Below are 22,626 nucleotides of genomic sequence, written 5' to 3'. Positions count from 1 at the left end.
AGGGTTCATATTTTAGATTGTAATTAATGAATATAAAAGATGAGTGTTAAAATTATTTCATTTACTTCTTTCAATTGTTTTAGAGATTCTTATTTCAGTGGTTGGGGGCATGCGTACAAGTGGCAAAATATGTCATTTTACACAGAATAAGCTCATTCCCAAGATACAACGCAACCTTTCATGGTTGTATGTGACTTATGGGGACTAGAAGTGTTACTGTAAATTGCAATAAAGAAACTGCTGGCTTATTGTGTCTAAAAAGACATATGTAGCCACTTGTACGCATGCCCCCATGCGTACGCAAGCCCCACATTTTCGCACGGTAAACGCGATAAAACAATAGAACGAAGCAAATGAAATGAAAACACTCACTTTTTCTTTTCTCTAATTACAATCTAAAATATGAACCCTTGTTGTAAAAAAACAAAGTTGTCCTTTAAGCATAATCTTTACCTTGTTGCACAACACTGTCATGCAATAGTGAAAGCAGTATCAACAAGCTATAGATTAAAGCTGTCACCTTTCGCCTGTAATGACCTGACCAAAATAGGAATTAATTTGTGATTATTCAATCTATAATCATATTAAATTACTGATTATCTTTGTTTTCTCCCTCTAATCAATTAAATGGACTAGTTTGATTACAAATACAATGATAAATTGAAATTTGTGACGGTTCTTAAATCTCTCGCAACTCTACTTTATATTGAATTTGATTTTAATTAGATTAGACAGTTTGCTGTCCTGGGGTGGTGGGGGGGCCATCCAGCTGGGACCATTGCAGAGGCCTCTTTTAGGAAGCAATGTTGCAATAATGTCTCAAGACAAGAGTGCACAAACCTCACACAGCACCGTCCACCAGCCACTTGACATTCCTGGGAATACACTACTGCTGCACCAAGAGACAATTCTGGCCTTAATGTGTTACAGTTAACTGATGATCGTGTCCCATAGAATAGACAGTTTAGTAATGACCATGTCCTATAGCAGGGTTCCCAATAGGCGGCCCGCGGGCCATTTGCGGCCAGCGGGGGGCTACTGTCTGGCCCCCACCAACCCCAGTAATAATGGTGGTATAAGAGCAGCAACAACACTAGTATATCGTCATTGTCGGGTGGAAACCTTGTATCTCCAAATGTGTACGTTCTTTTGCAAAGTAAAGCCCTGCTTCATCATACAAGGCCGTCGCACAAAAGTTGTGAAAACAGCAGATCTACAAGCGCCATGCGAGGCGTTGTGTGCTTGTAGATCGGCTGTTTTCACTAGTTTAAATCATTTTTAAAATGATAAATGCAAAACAAACGATTTTGGACATACAAGATTTTCACCCGACAACGATATCTGAACTGTCGCTGGAGTACTGGGAACGCCACTGTCACCCCCTGCAATGTTGTGGCCCTCGGCTTGGTACCCTATAATTCGGCCCTTGGGGAAAACTAATTGGGGAATCCTGCACTAAATGGATCTGTCCTATAGAATATAAGTTTACGAAATGATAATAGAATAGATAGTTTATGATACAGTATGTCCTAAATAATAGAATAGACAGTTTAATTACTGGTTGATCCTGTCAGGGATACAGTCTGTATACAGACATATCACTAAGTGATCCCTGTTCCTATCCTAATCTTAACCTCGGTGAAACTGCCTAACCCTTAAGTAATTTCTAACCTTATCCTCAGTAAAACAAATAGAAGAATACAAGAACCGCGCCACCGAGCGGTCGGAGTGTGGTCAGTGGAAAGTAATTGAGGGCGAGCGTGTTTTGGGGTGAGCGATCTGACACACACACACACACACACACACACACACACACACACACACACACACACACACACACACACACACACACACACACACACACACACAGGGTTATGTGTCCATGTTTGTGCAATGAGAGGGTAAAACAAAGGTTTGAGCCCCAGATTCACCCTGTTTAACTCCTATACCCAGTTATATATTGCCCAGTTGCCCACAATAAATCAGTATCTATATCATTGGTTCTCAAAGTGGGGTCTGGGGAACCCCAGGGGTTCTTGAGGGAGTTCCAGGGGGTCCCCAGCTAAATGACAGTTAGGATTAGGAACCAAATGGACCCTTATGGGTATGTTACTCTGAGAGTGTACAAATGGAACCAGAGTTAAATTGATATATTGACATTGATGATTTTACAATATAAATTGGGGTCTCAGAGATAGAAATACCATTACATCAAGGTCCGTAGCCTAATGCATGTCAAAACAGGGGTGTTCCCTGGAATAAAAATTGCTGAGAATCACTGATCGATAAAACAGGGCAGAACATAATAGCCTATATGAGAGAGAGAGAAAAAAAAAGATGGATTCAGCTAGAATAATGGCAATGTTGTGACATTTCTAAAGAAAAACATTACACTTAATTTCTAGACAACACGTGCAAGGTGTGTCCCTGCATGTCTGTCAATGGCCTTACAACATCTATCTAGCCTTGCCCTAAATTTATTACAGCAGTGGTTCGCAAAAGTGGATTGCAGGGCCCCTGGGGGGATTCTAAACCCTTACAAGTCTGTAACTCTCTGACAGTGTACTAAATGAAACCAAATGGACCCCAATGTCAGAGTTATGGGGAGGTAAATGTAAAAGTTCGAGAACCATATGTAAGCTATATATTACAGCAGTGGTTCCCACTTCCCAAACTTAAAAACTAAATGTAGGAAACAAAAAAACAGTAAGACTCCCTAATCGGGAGATAAGCGACAGTCAGGTCGCATACACAAACTTTAGAAGGCACTGGTAGCCAATCAGGAGGAAATATGGGAAATGGGACAGAGCCATGTTGATGACATGACTTTAGAGATACTGTGTACCATTTGCGTGATTTTAGGGCAAAATCTGTAGGAGCAGTGTCCAAAAATGTGCAAGAATCTGCCTCATGGTGGCGCTAGAAGAGGGCCATGTGAGAAATGAGGGATGGAGGTTGTGGTTTGGAGAGCCAAGGAGTGTGTGTGCAAAGTTTGGCTAGGATAGGGGCAACGGTGGCGGAGATATGAGTAGGGCAAAAGTGTGACGTGACGTGTGACGGACAGACTGACAGACAGACTGACTGACAGCCGGTGGAGGTTTTGATAGTAACTGCGAAGGTAGGGTAAGTGATTTCACTTGAGTTTCAGTTTTCATGTAGGTGACAGGCGGGGGCCTTCCTCCAATCATGATCAAGTGGGGGCAGGCAATGGTGCACGTAAGGCCCGCCCCCACTCGACCATGATTGGAGGAAGGCCCCACTCTATTCTGATCGGAGGAAAACTTCACCAAACAGTTTTTGAGACTGCTTTTGCTGAAGACCAAATATGGACCAAACACTCAATAGTAACTAGTACTATCAGAACAATCGCTTACCCTACCTTTAAAGGAGTAGTTCACCCCCAAAATGACTTTTTTTCTATTGATTAGTCATGCCATGGAGACTAGAGTTCAATAATATTTTTAGTTTTTTGTCGCATTCCTAAGACAAAAATGTGATAACAATAAATGTACCCCCATTCGTTCCGGATGGCGACCCGTTTTGAAACGGGCCCCCATCCGGAATGAATGTGGGTAATTTACTCTGATAAAATTTTTGTCTTAGGAATGTGACAAAAACCAAAAAGTATTATTGAACTCTACTCTCCATGGCATGACTAATCAATAGAAAAAAAGTAATTTTGGGGGGTGAACTATCGGGACCCATACGAATGTGTCTGTGTCTGTGACCCACACATGGGTCATGACCCAGTGTTTGGGAAACAGTGTATACATATTATGTCCAGACCATAGCAAGCATAAGTGTGATGACATATCTAAAACCCCACTTCTATAATTCCAATATAACCTGCATGTATGATCATGTAGGCCTATAGGCTACAACATTGGTTGGGGTACAGTTGGCCCTTGAGGGAGTTCCAGGGGGTCCCCAGCTATAGGAACCAAATGGACCCTGGTCAGGGTCTGTAACTCTGAGTGTATGGAACCAAATGAACCTTATGGATCTGTAACTCAGAGAGTGTACAAATGGAAACAAATGGACCTGTTAGTGTACAAATGGGACAAATGGTTCCATTTGTTTCAAATGGTTCCATTTGTACACTCTCAGTTACTTATAGGCCTATTGTAAAAACAATTCATATTGAATATAAATTGGGGTCCCAGAGATAGAAATGCCATTAAATGAGGGTCCGTAGCCTAACCAAATGCATGTCCTTGAAATTAAAATAGTTGGGAATCACTGCTAGAGCTGTAAAAATCTTCTCTTATGGGGGTCCCTGGCATATCTTTTCAAATGGGGGTCCGCGGGCTAATAAGTGTCAATTTGGGGGTCATTAAGATGAAAATGTTTGAGAAGGCTATAACACGTCTAAAAGTCTAAAGTTTTTTTTAGGGCTTAACTGTCAAATCAGTTAATTTCGGCGAGTGACACCGTTTTCTAGCGAAACCTTTGGGCTCAAGAATAGCCTAACCTGAAGAACATTTTAAAGAAACGTTATTATCATCGCGTTTAACAGGACTTACCTTTCCAGGAAAGAAACGGTGAGCCTGCGGCAGTTACAGCACTTTCTATGCTGCTTTCCAGAACGGTGTCCTTGTAGTTAAAATGATCGTATAAACCCTCCTTTATTGTCCACAAGTCCAAGTACAGCATGCAGCACGGCTGGAATAATGAGTAGGAGAGGTTTATAGGGACAGAATGAGAGAGAGTCTGTCCTGAACCTGATGAAGAACAACAACGGCCGGGGAGGAGGAGAGGTTTAGAGAATGAAACGTTCACATCTCACTGGCATCACACACTGAACGTTTTCCCCCAATTCTCTCTCTCTCTCTCTCTCTCTCTCTCTCTCTCTCTCTCTCTCTCTCTCTCGCTTTATGATTTCCTGATCTCTAATAATAAGCCTACTTAATTTGTATGGTTTGTCCGTTTTCACTTCCCATAGAATTACGTTTAATAGGCTATATTAAAATAATACTTAATTAAATTGTATTATTTTTATGGGTGTTATTTTCCCCCCTTCCTTATAGGTTAGAAGACGCAAGCCCCAAAGTATTTGGGTGAACCAAGTGGACTGGCTCTATGAATTATTTTATGTATTTATTACCTCTGCTATTCAGGTGTAAATAAATACTGTAGCCTATTCTTGGACGGTAAAGTCAATCTCACACAGTCCGACAGACTGGTAATCGTGCAGCTCAGCTCAACACCGCCCTCTGCAGGCACGGGACACCAATGACAGCCAGGTTGCCATGACTACAGCGTGCTTCCCTTGACAGCTGTCATCGTCACAAAGGTTTCACTGACATCGGTGCCCTATCAAATACTGTGACTGTGGCGGATCCTGTGGACGAAGCTGGACGGGTGTGTTGGCCGCTGTAGTCACAGCATTCGACACGTCACCAGGTTTGTTGTAACAGCGAGTACCTGCAATGCATTGCTGCTACACATTATTGTAGCCTAGTAAACGCAACAAACTAGAACTCGTTTCCATCTGACTGGTAGACTTTTATAGCCTGTCAGGGGATGGCCATTCTTTCAGCTGCGCCGGGTAAGATTTGTATGTGCAATCATGTATTTATTCATCATTAAAACAAAATGAATAGGGTCCTTTCCCTTCAAAATTTATTTTTGCATTTAAATTTGCTTTAAAACACCACACAGGTAGTTTTTTTTAGAGTTAACCTGATTTAACCTCCCTGCAGAGAAACTAATAATGATGAACAGTGGTGTAGATTTGGTGTTTTTATTCTATTTACTCAAGTAGCTGTAGGTCTACTTAAAGGGGAAGAACACCCATTTTCAATATTGAACTATGTCATTAATATACCTTAGAGGAGTTGTGTTGTGCGTACATGGTCTAAAATGGGTTAATTCTTCAGTGACAAAGCATCATGTTCAAGAAGGCTGCCTGGAGGAACGCGGCTAGTGACGCTGTGAGCTTCCACCAGGACCAGGCCCTCAACACAACCATATTCCTGCTGAAATCATATGGACCCACACGCTTCCTGCTCCAAGAGCATGGAGAGGCCAAACACTTCAAGGTAAACCCCTCTGGAATCCACATATTCCTCTGATTCTCTTTTCAATTGTGGATCATCCATGCAGGCAACTACAGTATATAGCAGTTTTGTGGGTCCAATTAAAGTAACTGTACTGGTCAATCACAGCGCGCCTTTTCCGGGACTTGGCAAAACACATAACAGCATAACATCTCTTTAGCAAAGTGTGGCGGCTCGTGTGGGACAACGATGACATGGATGCGTATGTATTATGACAACATAACAGAATGATAACAAATCAATAAAATTAAAACACTTTTGACCACAACAAATAGGTAAAAATGATAGGCCTATGGGCTCCACTCTATGAGGTCTGCTGGGGAAACTGGACGACGGGGGCATTTCTGCCTAATAGACCTCCATGGACAGTCATTTGGGGTATATACTGTACTCTAAGTATGAAAATGAGCCGAGATGTTATTTAGTCTGGAGTTGTCCTTTAAAGGTCATTGCAACTCCTTGCAAATGCAATTGGGGATAATGGTTGCAAGTCGGAGTTGCGTGGCGAATCATACCTCCTTGACGAAAAGCAAAACAAAACAAAACATAGAAATGTTGAACTGTGGACGATACTGTATTATGAAGTGAACAGCGTTAATGCATGGTTGAGCATGTTGTTGTTTTGTCACAGGTGTGCTTGGGCGACCTGCATACGTGCTCGTGTCCGGGGTTCCACAGGGACAGGGAGCTCTGCAAGCACATCTGCTGGTACTCTGACACCCCCGCACAACACCCTAGTTCAGGGGTCTTCAACAGGGGGTCTGGGACCCCTAGGGGGTCCTCAGAGTTACTACAGGGGGTCCTTCAAATCTTTGTGTGATAGAAACCTTTTTTTTCTTTTCTGAGAACTTTAGCCAAAAATAGCCGATCTACAAGCTCAGAACACCTCACGCTGCGAGGCGTTGTGAGCTTGTAGATCGTCTATTTTCGGCAAACAGCTTTGGTGTAGAGGGGAAAGAACAGACTAAGTACAGTGTGAAAGGTCAAGTATATTAAGTAATGACTAAATATCTGAAAACACAAATTGACATGAATCCAAAATACTCAAAAAACGAAGAAACTACTGTAGGCCTATATGGAATCTATGAAAAGGTTGTGGGGGTCCCTGCTTCATCTCCCTCTCAACTAAGGGGTCCTTGGCCTGAAAACGTTGAAGACCCCTGCTTTAGTTCACTGATTCCCAAACAGTGGGTTGGGACCCATTTGTCGGGACCAGTTTTTATGTGTCAGGACTCGAATAAAAATCCAAAAAATAAATAAATGAAGAAACAAAGACACAAACACATCTAAGAAATTCCATGAATAAAATATAATAATAATTTAGAAGTACAATATTATGAATACATATTTCTTCTCTTTGGCTTTTGAGCAGAGCTATACCTGTATACTCTATTTTCCGTTGTGCATTTTTTATTTTTTCAAATTGCTGCATGTATTTGTGTATATTCTATTGTAGATTTCAGATAAAAGGCCTTCTATAAGGAGGTTAGAGGCATTTTGGGGTAAAAGTGCGGAACCAGGCCATTTTACATAAATCAAGGGTGTGGAATCAGAAAAACATGGTTGCCAAGCAAAACATTTAGTTTTTGACCTTTTTTTTCATATCAAAATGGCTGTCGGAATTGCCAATTGTGAAATATTTCTTCAATAGCTCTGTAACAAGGCAAGCGAAAGAGTGTCAGACACTAAGCCTGCTCCTAAATATGCAAATGAGTGGCGACCATTACAGAAAGCTTTAGTACTCAAAGGGGTCCACACACAGCACACACCTCTTATTACCTGTGTCAACAGAGTGTGCACGTAGGCAGGGGCGTCAATTGGGTATGACAGGGGTATGCAGCTACCATACCCTGGGTCCAGGGGGGGATTATAAAAGTGACTTTTAAATATAAATCCATGAATGTCTCTTTGTCTACCTGTGCTGGTTATTATGTTGTAAAATTACCTTAAAACAACAACAAATGGAAAATTTAACAAAATGGTCACTTTAACAAGGTATTATAATTGTATTCTCCACACTTTTATTCTCCCCATCTTGACAAAATGGTATATTCCCAGGTTCCGCAGGTCAGCTGCACAGGTGCAATGCATTATTGGTAATTGTGGCACGTTTACTAACATGCCAAGTTTAGCTGCACTTGAGCAACCATTCCAGGCTGCCATATCCAGCCCAAGAAACCGTAGAAACGGGAGAAAAATAGAATGTACTTCTTAAAATGAATGTACTGTATCATGCCTGTTGCTAAGGTATGGCAACATGACTGGTGTCTTGCACGTGCGCGCAAGACACCAGTCATGTTGCCATACCTTAGCCTTTTCTGAACTGACGCCACTGCACGTAGGGTGATGAGTGCTGTCTGTATGTGACACCAATTAACCAATGAGGGAGCAGCTTTGGCAAAATTTGCCAATGACGGAGCAGGGCCTTTGAACTGGCTGCACAAAACAACCTGCATTTATCAGCCTGGAGCCATAGTTCGATGTGACCACATTATTTTTTCCCCTCCATTGCGCAGATGGTGGTTCTTACTGTTTACAGTGAATAGGGTTTTCTTCAGTGTGTATTATACATACACACTGGTGATTCTTAAGTACATCTAACCGACTGAAACTCTTGTCACACTCTTTACAGTGAAAAGGTTTTTCTCCAGTGTGTACAGCATATACGCTGGTGACTCCTCAATCTGTCTAACCGACTGAAACTCTTGTCACACTGTTTAGAAAGGTTTTTCTCCTGTGTGGACACGCTGATGTCTCTTCAGGTTAGATAACTGACTGAAACTCTTGTCACACTCTTTACAGTGAAAAGGTTTTTCCCCAGTGTGGATTAGCTGGTGTCTCTTCAGGTCGTCTAACAGACTGAAACTCTTGTCACACTCTTTACAGAGGAAAGGTTTTTCTCCTGTGTGTGTACGCTGGTGATTCTTCAGGTTACCTAACCGGTTGAAACCCTTGTCACACTCTTTACAGCGAAAAGGTTTTTCTCCAGTGTGTATGCGCTGGTGACTCCTCAGGCTATCTAACCGACTGAAACTCTTGTCACACTGTTTACAATAGAAAGGTTTTTCTCCTGTGTGGATACGCTGGTGTGTCTTCAGGTCGCCTAACAGACTGAAACTCTTGTCACACTCTTTACAGAGGAAAGGTTTTTCTCCAGTGTGTGTACGCTGGTGATTCTTCAGGTTACATAACTGACTGAAACTCTTGTCACACTCTTTACAGTGAAAAGGTTTTTCTCCAGTATGCATACGCTGGTGTATCCCCAGGGTGCCTAACTGATTGAAACTCTTGTCACATTTTTTACAGAGGAAAGGTTTCTCTCCAGTGTGTGTACGCTGGTGACTCATCAGGTTACCTAACTGACTGAAACTCTTGTCACACTCGTTACAGTGGAACGTCTTTTCTCCTGTGTGGATTGACAGGTGTCTCTTCAGCGCACTTAACTTACTGAAACTCTTGTCACAGTGTTTACAGATGTGAGTTTTCTTACAAGTCAGCTGATAAGTCTTGTTGTCTTCTCCTGGTTGAGTTAAAGTCTTGGTAAACATTTGATGACTGTAATATATTGGTTCGTCTGTGTCTCCTTGTTCCTGGCTGGTTACAGTTCTGGTGATTTGCTGGAAGGATTCTGAGGGGATTTGTCCATTTATGGGCATTTGGCAAAGGGGATCATGACTTGACTGAGCTCTGAAGTATGTACAATCAGAAGAGCAGACCTTAGTCTGGGAGGATTGAGAACACACTCCTTCCTGGAGTGGTGGTTCATCATCAAATCTGCATCTAGACATGGACTTTTAGGTTCTGTTGGGTAATTGACAATTTATTTTTCCTCTTTCTGACTCCTTATGTTTTCTATACTTTTGTGCTTCTCTCACAGTAAGAACACAGCATCCTAATCCTCTGGTCTCTGTGGAATGAAGTGGAATTCAAAAATATTTTCAAATCTTTATACGATGCTGAGCAGAGCTCTGGTCTGACCTCACTCACAACACAAACGGTTGCCACGCATGCCTGACAACACCGATGTGCGCAGGCTGCCGCCCCTCCAAATTTGTGCAAGAGTGACATCATCAATACTGTATGACATCACCACCATGATGGAAGAGATCATGATGGAAGAGATCCACGTAGATGCCATGCCGTAATTAGATCCAGTTTATTGCGACCAAAGGTCGCAATAAACGATGTCACGTCTTGTCTCCGCGTGTGTACACATTTTTACAGTCTATGACAATGGGTTGGTTTCCTAACTTCCCTTGACACATCACTGTGACATCACAGCCTTTCACAGGTGACATCACCTATGTAAAAGTCCATATGTGGGTATTCCCCAGAAACACTTTTATGCCCATATATCAAGATCCCTGATGTCATCGATATATATCACTGGCCAGATGGCCAAGACATGGCCCATATCTGTGTGGTGGTTCAGATAGCGATCTCCATGTATGGGCATAACATATATTGTATGTTGTGATGTCATGGGAACCACTAACAGAATCCCTGTTATGCCCATATATGGAGATCCCTGATGTCATCAATAGTGAGCCCATATCTAACAGGACTTCATATGGGAATGCCCATATATGGAGGAAGACAGCCCATATCTGTGCGGTTGGTTCAGACAGGGATCTCCATGTATGGGCATAAATGGGATGTACTATATACAGTACATGCCATGGACCTCCATATGTGGGTAACTGGTCCGTTATACATCACTGGCCAGATGGCCAAGAATTGGCGTGACCTTGCATGTCGCCCTGAGGCGTATTAACAGTTGAGCGGTGCAAACTGCCTCCTATGTTTCACTCTGTGTGTACCGGTATGTTCTCCATGTATGTCTTGGTTCTCATATAGGCCTACCTGATTAAATTAATCAAATATCTAAATCAGGAATCAAGCAACTGTCAGAGATGCACAAAAAAGTCAGAGTAAACGTGAGAATTACCTGCAGGAGTGTTTTAAATTAAAATATCCTTTAAAATCTATGGAGCGTTAATTTTTTTGTGGACCGCCTCCTACAGTATAACCTGACCCATGAGGGTCCATGCTTAAGTTCCCTCAGCCCTATGTTCCCTCAGCGACGTGGGTGAATGTTAACCTGGTGAAATGCTAACCTGGTGACGCTGGTGATGTTAACCACTATTCCTAAACCTAACCCAAACCCTGACCCTAACCTCAGTGGGGCTGAAACACTCATATCCCTCCCATATCCCCGTGTTCAAGAGGACCATGTTCAAGAGGACCAGACCCTGGTGTCAGGACCAGTGGCTGTGACTCATTCTGGAGGTGTTATACAAGGCATAAATCCCTTGGATAGTTAGCCTCGCATAGCCAGGCTTACTCATCTGCAAAGAGAAAAGCGAGATATGAGGCAGAGAGTGTTCTAGGAGGTGGGGCTGCATTTTCCCGGAAGTTGTCTGTTTTTCACAGTGCGATGTCCCTGCGAATGTATTCCCCGCATGATGTAGCTTCCCATAACACAGCACTTCTGCCACTACTTCCAGGACAATGCACATGCAGCGCAGGTCTTGCTCAGGGTGCAGGATAGTCTATTTATGGCATCTCACTCTTTTGACTTCAATAAAGGGGAGCGGCATAGCTCAGGGGTAGAGAAACCATTATTAGAGCACAAAGGGTTCCCGAAGGGTTCCTATTTCGAATCCGGGCTCCCCCAGAGTTGGTGTCGAAGAGTCCTTGGCAAGACTCTGAACCCCTAATTGCTCCCGGTGAGCAGGTTGGTGCCTTGCATGGTTTCCTCCGCCACCGGTGTATGAATGTGTGCGTGAATGGGTGAATGTAATGCACAATCTATAAGCGCTTTGGATAAAAGCGCTATATAAATGCACCATTTACCATTAAATAAATGTATGCCTGGTCATCAGGGGCCGAATACTTTGCCCAGGATTTTTACATGGGATCATCTATATGTGTATTTTAGATGTCCAAAGATGCCAAAAATACAGATTTTTATAAAGAAAGGAAGGTCTACAGTGTATGGACCCCTGGCAGCCATTTTGTTATGCAAATTAGGAAGTTAAAAACTACACATTTTGCTTGGTAACCATATTTTTCAGATTCAACGCCCTTGACTTGGCCTGGTTCCTCACTTTTACCCCAAATTGCCTCTAACAATTACATTTTCCAGAAATCCCACCGGTCTATTGTGTCGTTGGTTTGCCCTTCTGTGTTCTTTAAATCACTGTGGTTGCTTCGGTCATTTGTAAATGTGCTCTATAAATAAGATTTCAGTTGAGTTGAGTTGAGTTTGACATGCCACCGAAAAGTGGTTACAATTCTATAATTCAATAGAAAGAATTATGTGTTTCCTCTGACTTTATCACAGGGTTTTAATGAGGAAATTCAGGCTACCCCGAGACCATGAATGTAAGTTGAAGGGATTCATTACTGTTTATTTTTTTCCTCTTTTCTTTCATGACGCATCAGGAGTTGACACAGAGGCACTGAGTACAGGTCATTCCCACTTGCCCCAAAAGTCCATTATAAAATGATAGGTAAAAAATCTATTTAATACCTGTTATTTTACTTTCTGGGGCTGTGCGATAAAAAATGTCATACCTAAATCTTTATGCCAAATATCTATTACAGTAGTTATGAATATGACTATGGGTTCACGCTTGTTATTTTATATTTTTTAAGTGTAGCAACAGTGAAAACAGTGCTCTTCTGTTACATTCTACAGACCAGAAGATGGAGTGCTCTGGCCACATTCAGGTGTTTAGAGAGGTTAGACGGTTGCGTCCCCTCTCAAACAAGCACTTGCCTGCCGTCAGGCAACCCGAAAAGCAAACTGCGCCTGCCCGAAAGTTTTATTTACCTGCCGGGGGCAGGTGGGCAAGCCTTAGTGTCAACGCCTGATCATTACTATGTCAAAAATAATTTAACCCCAGCATTATGTTGTTACGATTGTGATTCATTTTGAATCACAATCACAAAGAGTATTATTACGGCCCTGGTAAAATAAATCCAATTCAAAATCCCATAAGAGTTCTTTGACTAGGGAGGGTTGGAGCACATACATACTCTACCATATACAGATTGGACAAAATTACATTTTAGGCTACGTCCAGACGGGTTGTTTTTAGGTGTATCCGCAAAGGTTTTTAATCCCTCTAGGACAGGGTCCCAGAGTGAATATATTTGAAGATGCTGCACCCTTGCATATCTGCATGTAGGCCTACAACTAAATAGGCATATTTTCTGATATAGCCCAACCTCTGCCAAGGATAGTTCACCCAAAAAAAAAACGATTACTCACCCAATGGAGACTTGAATTCATGGATGTTTTTGTCGCATTCCTAAGCCAATAATTTGATGGCCAGCAGTGGTTATGGAGACACAAAGAGCATGCTTTGTTCCCTACGGAGTCTCTGCAAAAAATAACTTGGGGGGGTGACCTATCCCTTAACCTGCATTCTGCAAACATAGTGCCGCTTTAACTGCCAAGGTAACTGTGTTTGTGTGCTCCAGATTGCTTCCAGCGTGGTCTGGGGGAGAGGCAGATCGCTGAGCTTTTGCAGGGTTCATGCGGGGGCAGAGGAGAAGCGCCCCAGACACACAGCTCCTCCAGCTCCTCTGTTGGCCCCGGGACCCCCTGTGAGCAGGCTGCGGACCCCCAGGAGGATGGACGCGTCCGTCAGAAGAGCATCCAGGCGCAGGATGTCTGTCCCATCTGCCAAGAGGGCCTGCTGGAGAAACGCTTACCTGTGGCACACTGCAGGTGACCTACTGAAAGCATCGGTGTCGTTTTAGATATGAGCATTGGCTATTCTAACATAGCAGATATACAAGCGCGTAACTTTGTGGAGCATAGGGACGTGGTTAACCCGACCGATTCTACAAATCAGCAGTTCCCCAACTTTTTCGGGGCGCTTATTTCGGCCGCTCCAAAGTTCCTTTTTTTAAAGCTATACTGTGTAAGTTGCTCACCTAGAGGTCAGTAGCTCTATAGCAAACCGCGGTCGCGTCCGCGTCTTTCGGCCGTTTTTCGCCGCGGACCACCCCCGCGTCTGCCTCCACCTCGCCGAGATCTATCTTTAGAGGGGTCCCTGGTTCCTGTGCGTTCAGGCATTCCGGAGAAACGGACTCCTTCGCCGAGTAAATGCTGTTGTTATGTTGAGGCAAGCTACACGGGCGCCTACAAATATGGCCGCCGTATTGTGATAGCGACCCCACTTCAAGATGCGCTGTGATTGGCCAGCAGTGTATAACCCTCGCTGTGATTGGCCGGTATGATGACGCAATTTTGCCGCGAAATTCTCCCCCCCTCACAGCTCATAGAAAACATATAAAGAGAAGGCTTCAGAAGCTGAAAATAACGGAGTGGGTGTTCTAAAACTTTAGCGATTTAACAGTTAGGACAATTTTAAGATTTGTTTTATAAAAAAAGTTACATGGTATAACTTTAATGGTAGGAAGCAGGTAGGAAGATGTATGAAAAAAGGCACATTTAGGGGGGGAAATGTTTTTGTCTGAACGCCTCCTTTAAACTGGAAGTTTCCACCCCTCATCCCTGCTTGCCTGCTGCTCATGCGGATGCTGCCGCTCTCACCACCGCTGTCTTTGTCGTACAACACAGGTTCGGCTGTGGCAACAATGTCCACATCTCCTGCATGAAGGTGTGGGCGGACCACCAGACTGGCTCGGAGGGGGAGCCGCTGGCGGCGGGGCGCCCCCCGGTGGTCAGGTGCCCCCTGTGCAGGGAGGCGTTCAGCTCTCTGGCACTCCTGGAGGAGCAGGTGAAGAACGCGGCCGCGCTGCACACCGCCGCAGAGCGAGAGAAGCCCCACGTACACCTGGGAGTGGTCTGCCGTGGCTGCCGCGTCTGCCCCGTCACCGGCAAGTGCTTCAAGTAAGCCTAAAGCGCTTGTTCGATCATCGCGGCCATGGCATTTGACACCCAAAGGAGCTGAGAGCAGGGGTCATCGTCATGCTGTCGAAATTAAAACTGTCAGAACGTGACCTTTAACCTTTTTGATCCAAAAACGAACTGCTTTCAGCCTGGCATCCCTATGTTTGGGTATGTCATAGGCAAACTTAAAAAAAAATTATAAAATAAAAAAAACTAAACTAAAGATATTGCAGAAATAGATGATGTACAAGCTTATAGATTGCCTATTTTTGTGCGTCCAAAGTATGATTGTGAACCTTTACCTTTTAGCAAAGGTTATTAATCTCTTCAGGGCAGGCTACTGTAGCCAGGGATCCAGCCTGCTTGCTACGTTGGGCGCTCTTTTTTTTTTTCTTTCTTTTTTTTCACTCCGCTCTAACACTTTGATGAAACCTGGTCCACATTGGTTGATGTTCACTTCAGGTGCATGGTCTGCAGTTACTACTACTTGTGTGAGGCCTGCGTGAAGAACAACTGTCACCCGCAGCATCAGCTTGTTTCACGAACGGTAAGCAAGCTGGATCATCTTCTTCTTCTTCTTCTTCTTCAGGTTTCATGGCAGGTTGCAACCGAATGCTTTGAAGGAGTAGCTTTCACCCCCAGAATTACTTTTTTTCTATTGATTACTCACACCGCGGAGACTTGAGTTCAATAATATATAAAGGATTATAGTAAATCATTTGGGTCCCCATCCGGAATCAATGGGGGTAAATTCATTGTATTCAAATGATTGTCTTAGGAATGCGACAAATACAAAAACACACATGTTTCGTATGAAACACCTGTTTGTTAAGTTCTGGAAGGAAGCACGCAGACAAACATAATATTTAACTCAATTCTCCATGGTGTGAATCAATAGGAAATTTGGGGGTGAACTACTCCTTTAAGGTGCATCCAAAGATGGAGATCGGAGGGTAGGACCACAGCTAAATACTTAAAAAACACATATATATAACACATATATATATTTAAACTATTAAATGTCCCACAGAAAAGAAGAGACAAGTGGCAGTGTGCAGAACACTGTCTGGTCCCTCTACCTGATGACCCAAGCACCACGGTGACCCCTCAGCCAGCTGACGACAGGCAAGGCATGCCTTAAGCCCTTTGCACACAGGACAGTTGCGTTCTTTTCATTTGCTGCATGAATAAAACGCATTGGATTTGGTGTGCAATGCTGTGCGGAATCGGCGTTGCGGATCCCAAAAGGAGTCATAAAAGGAGTGATGAGTTTTTTACCGCATGCGACAAGACGCACGAATCGAACTGGGTTCGATCGAGAAAAAAACGCACGGCCGCAGCCACTCGTCGCACGGCTAATTCGGATCCGGTGTGCATGAGGTCGTAGAGAATCATTGTTTTCTTTAAAAAAAATGAAATTGTCCGTTTTATCCGTGCGGATAAACGCGCTTTAGTGTGGTTGCCCCAGCAGGGCAACCACACTTGTACTTGTCCGACTTTATTTCCTCCCAACCATCTTTCTAGATAAACGCTTGAGATTTTCAAGTGATTTTCAAGCGATTCTGATCCAGAAAAGGTTGGGGACCCCTAAGACAACTCAAAATATCATCATTAAATAGGATAGTTAGCTTGCTTTGATACAGAGAGCCAGCCAGCGAATGTTCGCAAAATGATTCACAAACAATTATAAATAAACAGGCGCTTTTCCGCTCTGTGGAAGTTTGCGGTCAGTGTGGAAGCTTGCATTGACTTTAAAAAAAAAAAAAAGGCAAATTATTCGCATAGCAAATTCAGCCCCGGTGTGTAAAGACCTTAATTCTTTGCTTCTGGCAGGGCCTCGGGTCTTAACTTAATGTGTCAAGGGTTATGGTAATAATCTTCCAAATATGTGACATTGGCCATCAACGTCCATTATCTGTCTCTCTCCATAGTGGTCTCTCTTTGCCAGCACGTGTGTTGGAGTGTGTTCCCACAGTCAGGGTGAGGATGGGATCCAGACTGCTGTGTGCAGGACAACAGTGTCGGATCTGTCTCCAGAGCTTTGGCCTGGGCCAGCACGTCCGAACCCTGTCCTGCCGTCACAAGGTAGAGAGAAAGATCATCATCTATTTCTTCAACAGGGGGTCCGGGACCCCTAGGGGGTCCTCAGAGTTACTGCAGGGGGTCCTCCAAATCTTTGTGCGATAGAACATTTTTCCTCCTTTTTATCTTAACCACTTGAACCCTAGTGTCCAAATTCTGAGAACGTTAGCCAAAAATAGCAGATCTACAAGCTCACAACGAGCTTGTTTGGTGTAGTAGGGAAAAAGAGCAGAATTACAAGTACAGTGAAAGCCAAGGTCAAGTTTATTAAGTATTGACGGTTCAAGTGGTGACGATACACTGACGATCATGCTGTCAAACAATGAAATTATATGATAAAAAAAAGTCAAGTACTTTTCCCAACACTGCTCTTGCTTTCAGTTCCACGCCGGCTGTGTGGATGGGGTCCTGCAGGCATCCAACTCCTGCCCGCTGGATGGTTATGTGGTTTACAGCCCGCTGACCCCCGGTGAGAGGAAGAAGTCCCCCGGCTCCTCCTCCTCCAAGCTGCAGGCCTCGCGGTGCGCCTTCAATAGTGCCGCCGCTGCCCTGGAAAAGAGCGTGGCGAACCTTTTTGTGCCTGGCATGGCACTGGCGGTCAGGGCGGGTTCCCGGGTTCCTCATCCCCCCGCCATGAGCTTACAGGTGCTGCCCAGGTCTTTAATACCTGGGAATGCCCCGGAAGAAGATCTACTAACGGATAACGGTGTACAAGGTGAGGGGGGCTCGCAGATTAGGGATGGGACGATATGAAAATGTCATGTCACGATTATTGTGACTAAAGAATTGCGATTTACGATATTATTGTGATAATCAAAACATCCCCAACATTCATTATCCTGGTGGCGTAACATTTGCCAAAAAAAATGATCTACAAGTTGCGACACATTGTGAGCTTGTAGATCGGCTATTTTTTGGCAAAGAGATTTGGTAGAGAGTGAAAAAATACTGTATCAAGTACTTAGTGTATTTACAGGTCCATTTGACCAATTATAGAGGGTTTAAGTGGGTCTTTAATACCCGGGAATGGCCCGGAAGAAGATCTACTAACGGATGTACAGGTAGGGCTGCTCAATATGGACACAATGTCATATCTCTGTATTTATGCCAAATATTTCAATATCAATACGATATTACCGTACACATTTCATATTCAATATTTGAAGTGTTGCAACAGTGAAAACTAAGCATTATTCAAAAGACAGCATAATAACAAGTCAATATCACTCTTGATTTTAAGTGCTATTGGGTTCCCACACTTGTTATTTGATATTTGTTATATTGTTATATGATATTGTTATTCTAGTTGTATCAAAAGGCAACGATATGGGCAACGATATGAGCGACATTGGCGATATGGGCCAATAAAAACATTATATTCTGTTCTAGGCCTTCGTGTTAATACGGTGGGAAGAAACACAGAGACACAGAGGGAAGAAAGACATTCACCACACCACTTGGTTTTTCCAAGAAGGACCTACACCTTCGACGAACAGGGAAAACATCCCTCGAGTGACAGACATAATAGCGCCCCCTCACACAAGACCCTGGAACGACGGGTTGTAGTGACGTCGGCACACGGACCTGCGCTGGTGGTCCCACCACACGCCGGCCAGCGTGCACGACGTGCAGGTCTTTTTGTTGGTTCGAAGAGACCAGAATTGGAGCGTCATGATGGCACAGCCTTTGCGCCCGTCGTGCCTGCGTGGGGAACCAGCAGCACTCGGGTGGGAGCTGGGCCCACGGTGCTCAGAGCAGACAGGAAGGACAGACCCCCCACGGAGCTCACAATGACTGGCGTCCTAATGAACACACAGCAATGGAAGAAGTAGTAAATGGTGCATTTATACAGCGCAGGGGTGTCGCACCAAATTCGGGGCCCTGGGTACAAGGATTCACTGCGGGCCCCCCGTGAATGTTCTTCATAGGGGAGGTGGTTTAACCCATTTAGACTGAGAAGAGAACGCATTATTTTGTGCTTTAACTATTGAACAATAGCAGATATACAAGCTCACAGCGCGGCACTGAATGTTTTCCTTTGGAATGCCTTGTTGCATTTATGATTACATCTGGCGCACAATAAAATGAGGCATAGTGTTTTATGACGAGAGATACGTATGTGATGTTCTTACCCGACATTAGTTTTGGTGGAAATTATTGGTAAATCGTAAAATCGGATATCGGCAAAAAAAGCCAATATCGGACATCCCTTGTTTGAATGAGAACGCTTGTCAACTTGCACTGGTATCAAGTGAGTTTATTAATTAAGTGCGCATTAAAAAAAGGCAATACTAAAGAACACTACTGCTATCACGGAGTTAAACACAAAGAGTGGGCCATGTCAGAAGGATGGAGGCCTGGAACAATCAATGACTAGACACAGAGCTACACTAATACATACTAGAACACTGAAAACCAATACGAATACATTCAGCGGGACCACTTTAGAATGAAAGCAATGTTACCTAATGTAGTGGTTCTCAACCTGTGGGTAGAAAGGGGGGGGGGGGTACGATAGTATAAAAACTGGTCAGGCATTGGCCAGATTGTCAAGATCTACCCAAGTTCACAACGGCTCGTCTTGCGAGGCGTTGTGAGATTGCAGATCTTCTATTTTCACAATATTTAGCTGTGGAAACGAGCCAAACAACATGCTTCAACTCCTACAATTACATGTGCTTATCAGGGTATATATTGTATACGTATACACTAAGTATATATAAATTGGGAAACCCCACTGGGGATCCAGACCCACAGTTTGAGAACCACTGAACAAACACACTGGCATACTCTCAGTATGACAGAAAATTAAAAAGAAATCAAATCAAATAAAGTGCTTTCAACCCTCCCCCAAAAAAGCAATAGTAAAATAAATAGTTCACATTCTTGTCACACAACACATAACATATTGCTTAACTATGTACAAAGAAAGCCACTTCTGTATGCAACTACAATAAGCCCCATACATAACGAGGCGAACGGAGTGAAAGAGAACAACTACTGCTACTATGATGGAAGACTAATTATGGCAAACATTTCTGCCTGTAGGTCCCTACAGAGATCCCTACAGTTATATCCAATTGCAGTGTGCCTTCTCACATAATAAGCTCACAATCAGACACATTGTGAACTTTTAGATCAGCTATGCACGCCGCTGTCATGAGTTGATGTATAAATCGGGCTATAGGTTTCATTACTATGACTATGAATATCTTGATGTTGGATTGTGTAGATATTTCTCATTACTGCTTTTGTGGACACAATCGAAATGCACCGTTTGCTAGCGTGGCGTGGCAGTGTAGCAAACAGACATGCTCAAATGTTCTGTGTGAAAAAGAAAAAAAAAACTAAACAGAAGACGGTTTTGACTAAAAAGTTTTACCTAATTTCACCGTGCAACTCTCTAGGGGTTTGTATAACAGCCTAATAGTTGATTGGAAGGTAGTCGATTGGAAGGTATGGGAAAAAGGTAGCTGAATACACCTAAGAGTAGACAACTACAGACGATGCTAAAGATAGTCAGATGGCTTGATGTCTTTTTCAACAACAAGCCCGCTGGTATTTGACTTTCGACGCTTCCCTACAACTTGCGACCCAACGCGCCAATTGTACCCGCCGCGCCTATTCAACGGCAGATTTTCGGCAACATACGCTTTCCAAAACTTATCACGGCTAAAGTCGGTGTCGTTCAGAGCTACCTTAAGATCTATATACTGTACGTAGCACATCTCCAAACCAAGAAGAAGCAGCAAGATACAGGCAATGGCGTTCCATTGTGTTTCAGGATGTGTGTTTGGGCTGAAAATGCAAAAAAAGCAAGAAATGGTGACTAGAATGAAATGCATGTATTACACAGTATATCGCGAGATTACAGAGAGAGAGTCAGTTCCTAAACCTCACGACGTGTTAGGCCATTGTTTAGAAGATTCTCTAATATGTTTTATAGTTACTAGATACTATTATCTTTGGGTGTCACCTCACAATGTTGAGCTGTCTTTTAGTGTTGATTTCGTCGACTAAAACTATGACGAAAATCTTTGTCGACTACCAGTTTTCACTGACGTAAACAAAATAAAAACTAAATGAAAACTAAGCTATGATGACTAGGACAAAATATTTTTGTCAACAAATTAAAAAATAGGGGAGGGACTAGTGGAGAAGAGTTCCAGTAGAACTAAAAGATAAGTCACATTTTTATTCCAAAGAATATGACTAGAACCAAATCAAAATTTGTAGTCAAAATCAACACTGCACTCACTCAGACACCACATTCTGACAGTTATGAAGAAACGTTATCTGCCACTCCCTGTGGTTTCCATGGGCAAACGTGAAAAATATTCCTACACACATGGTAAAACATTCACTTTCATGCATTCTAAAACAAATGACGGGTGGTGCGATAATGTCAAACAATGATCATTTAAAAGCTACACTAATGTCTCCGTCGTCCAAAACTGCGGCGGATCACTTTCTCGGTTTCTCAAACTCGGTTTTGCACAAGTCTAAAGTCTAAGATCTAAGTTCAATAAAAGTCTCGTCATAACATTAAGAATGAGAAGAATCTTACACTATTCGTTATTACATAAGCTATTTCATTTTGAGGGAAATTAAACAAGCTAAGTCTATGAAGGGACAGCATGCTGATTCTTCCAGCTATGGTTTCCTAAATGTACCTAAAAGCAGCGGGTTTAGCGAGCATTGTAAACGCTCCAAACATCGAAAAAGGCTTCCAAATATCTATATCCTTTACAGGAGGCAGTTATGGTGAGGGATAAGTGCACTAATAGACCTGTGTCCATATCCACCCTGAAAACAGTCCAGTTTCAGCTTGAACTGGGCCTTGTTTGTGGCGCAAACCTCTAGCAGCAGTGGTGGAAAGCACATTTACTTAAAGGAGTAGTTCACCCCCAAAATGACTTTTTTTCTATTGATTACTCATGCCATGGAGAATAGAGTTCAATAATAATTTTGGGTTTTTGTCACATTCCTAAGACAAAAATTTGATTCAAGTAAATTTACCACCATTGATTCCCGATGGGGACCCGTTTCGAAACGGGTCCCCATCCGGAACGAATGGGGGTAAATTTATTGTTATCACATTTTAGTCTTAGGAATGCGACAAAAAACTAAAACTATTATTGAACTCTAGTCTCCCTGGCGTGACTAATCAATAGAAAAAAAGTCATTTTGGGGTTGAACTACTCTTTTAAAGGACAATTTAGTTTTTTTTACATATTTTAGATCGTCGTTAGAGAAAAGAAAAGATGAGTGTTTCTATCGTTTTAGTGATTTTAACTTTTTTGATTTGAATGCATGCCCCCAGGTTGGGGGCATGCATTCAAGTGGCTAAATATGTATTTTTAGACACAATAAGCCCATTGCCAAGATGCACCGCAATCTTTCATGGGCAGATGTGACTTATGGGGGCTGGTGTAAATAGTAACAAAGAAATTGCCGGCTTATTGTGTCTGAAAAGACACATTTAGCCACTTGTACGCATGCCCCCACCCACTGAAGGGTTTCTCTAATTACAATCTAAAATATGAACCCTTGGTGTAAAAAAACAAAGTTGTCCTTTAAGTACAGTACTTAGGTAATTTTACAAATACCTCA

The 22,626-nt window shown here is 43.0% G+C and overlaps 1 protein-coding gene across 1 annotated transcript; it reads left to right on the top strand.

Annotated features, from left to right (window-relative positions):
* Positions 1 to 5,891: 5,891 nt before the first annotated feature.
* On the top strand, positions 5,892 to 17,766 carry zswim2 (zinc finger, SWIM-type containing 2; the record flags this gene model as incomplete). Its single annotated transcript, XM_080720371.1, has 9 exons — positions 5,892 to 6,041; positions 6,691 to 6,767; positions 12,406 to 12,446; positions 13,551 to 13,800; positions 14,659 to 14,931; positions 15,394 to 15,478; positions 15,962 to 16,061; positions 16,907 to 17,016; positions 17,395 to 17,766. 9 exons carry the CDS (start codon positions 5,892 to 5,894, stop codon positions 17,764 to 17,766), a joined length of 1,458 nt encoding a protein of 485 aa, XP_080576497.1.
* Between the last annotated feature and the right edge of the window lie 4,860 nt (positions 17,767 to 22,626).

This window comes from Nannobrachium achirus (assembly GCF_963921795.1).
Source record: "Nannobrachium achirus genome assembly, chromosome: 24".
Taxonomy (NCBI): Eukaryota; Metazoa; Chordata; class Actinopteri; order Myctophiformes; family Myctophidae; genus Nannobrachium; species Nannobrachium achirus.
This window is presented reverse-complemented; position numbering and strand designations above follow the sequence as displayed.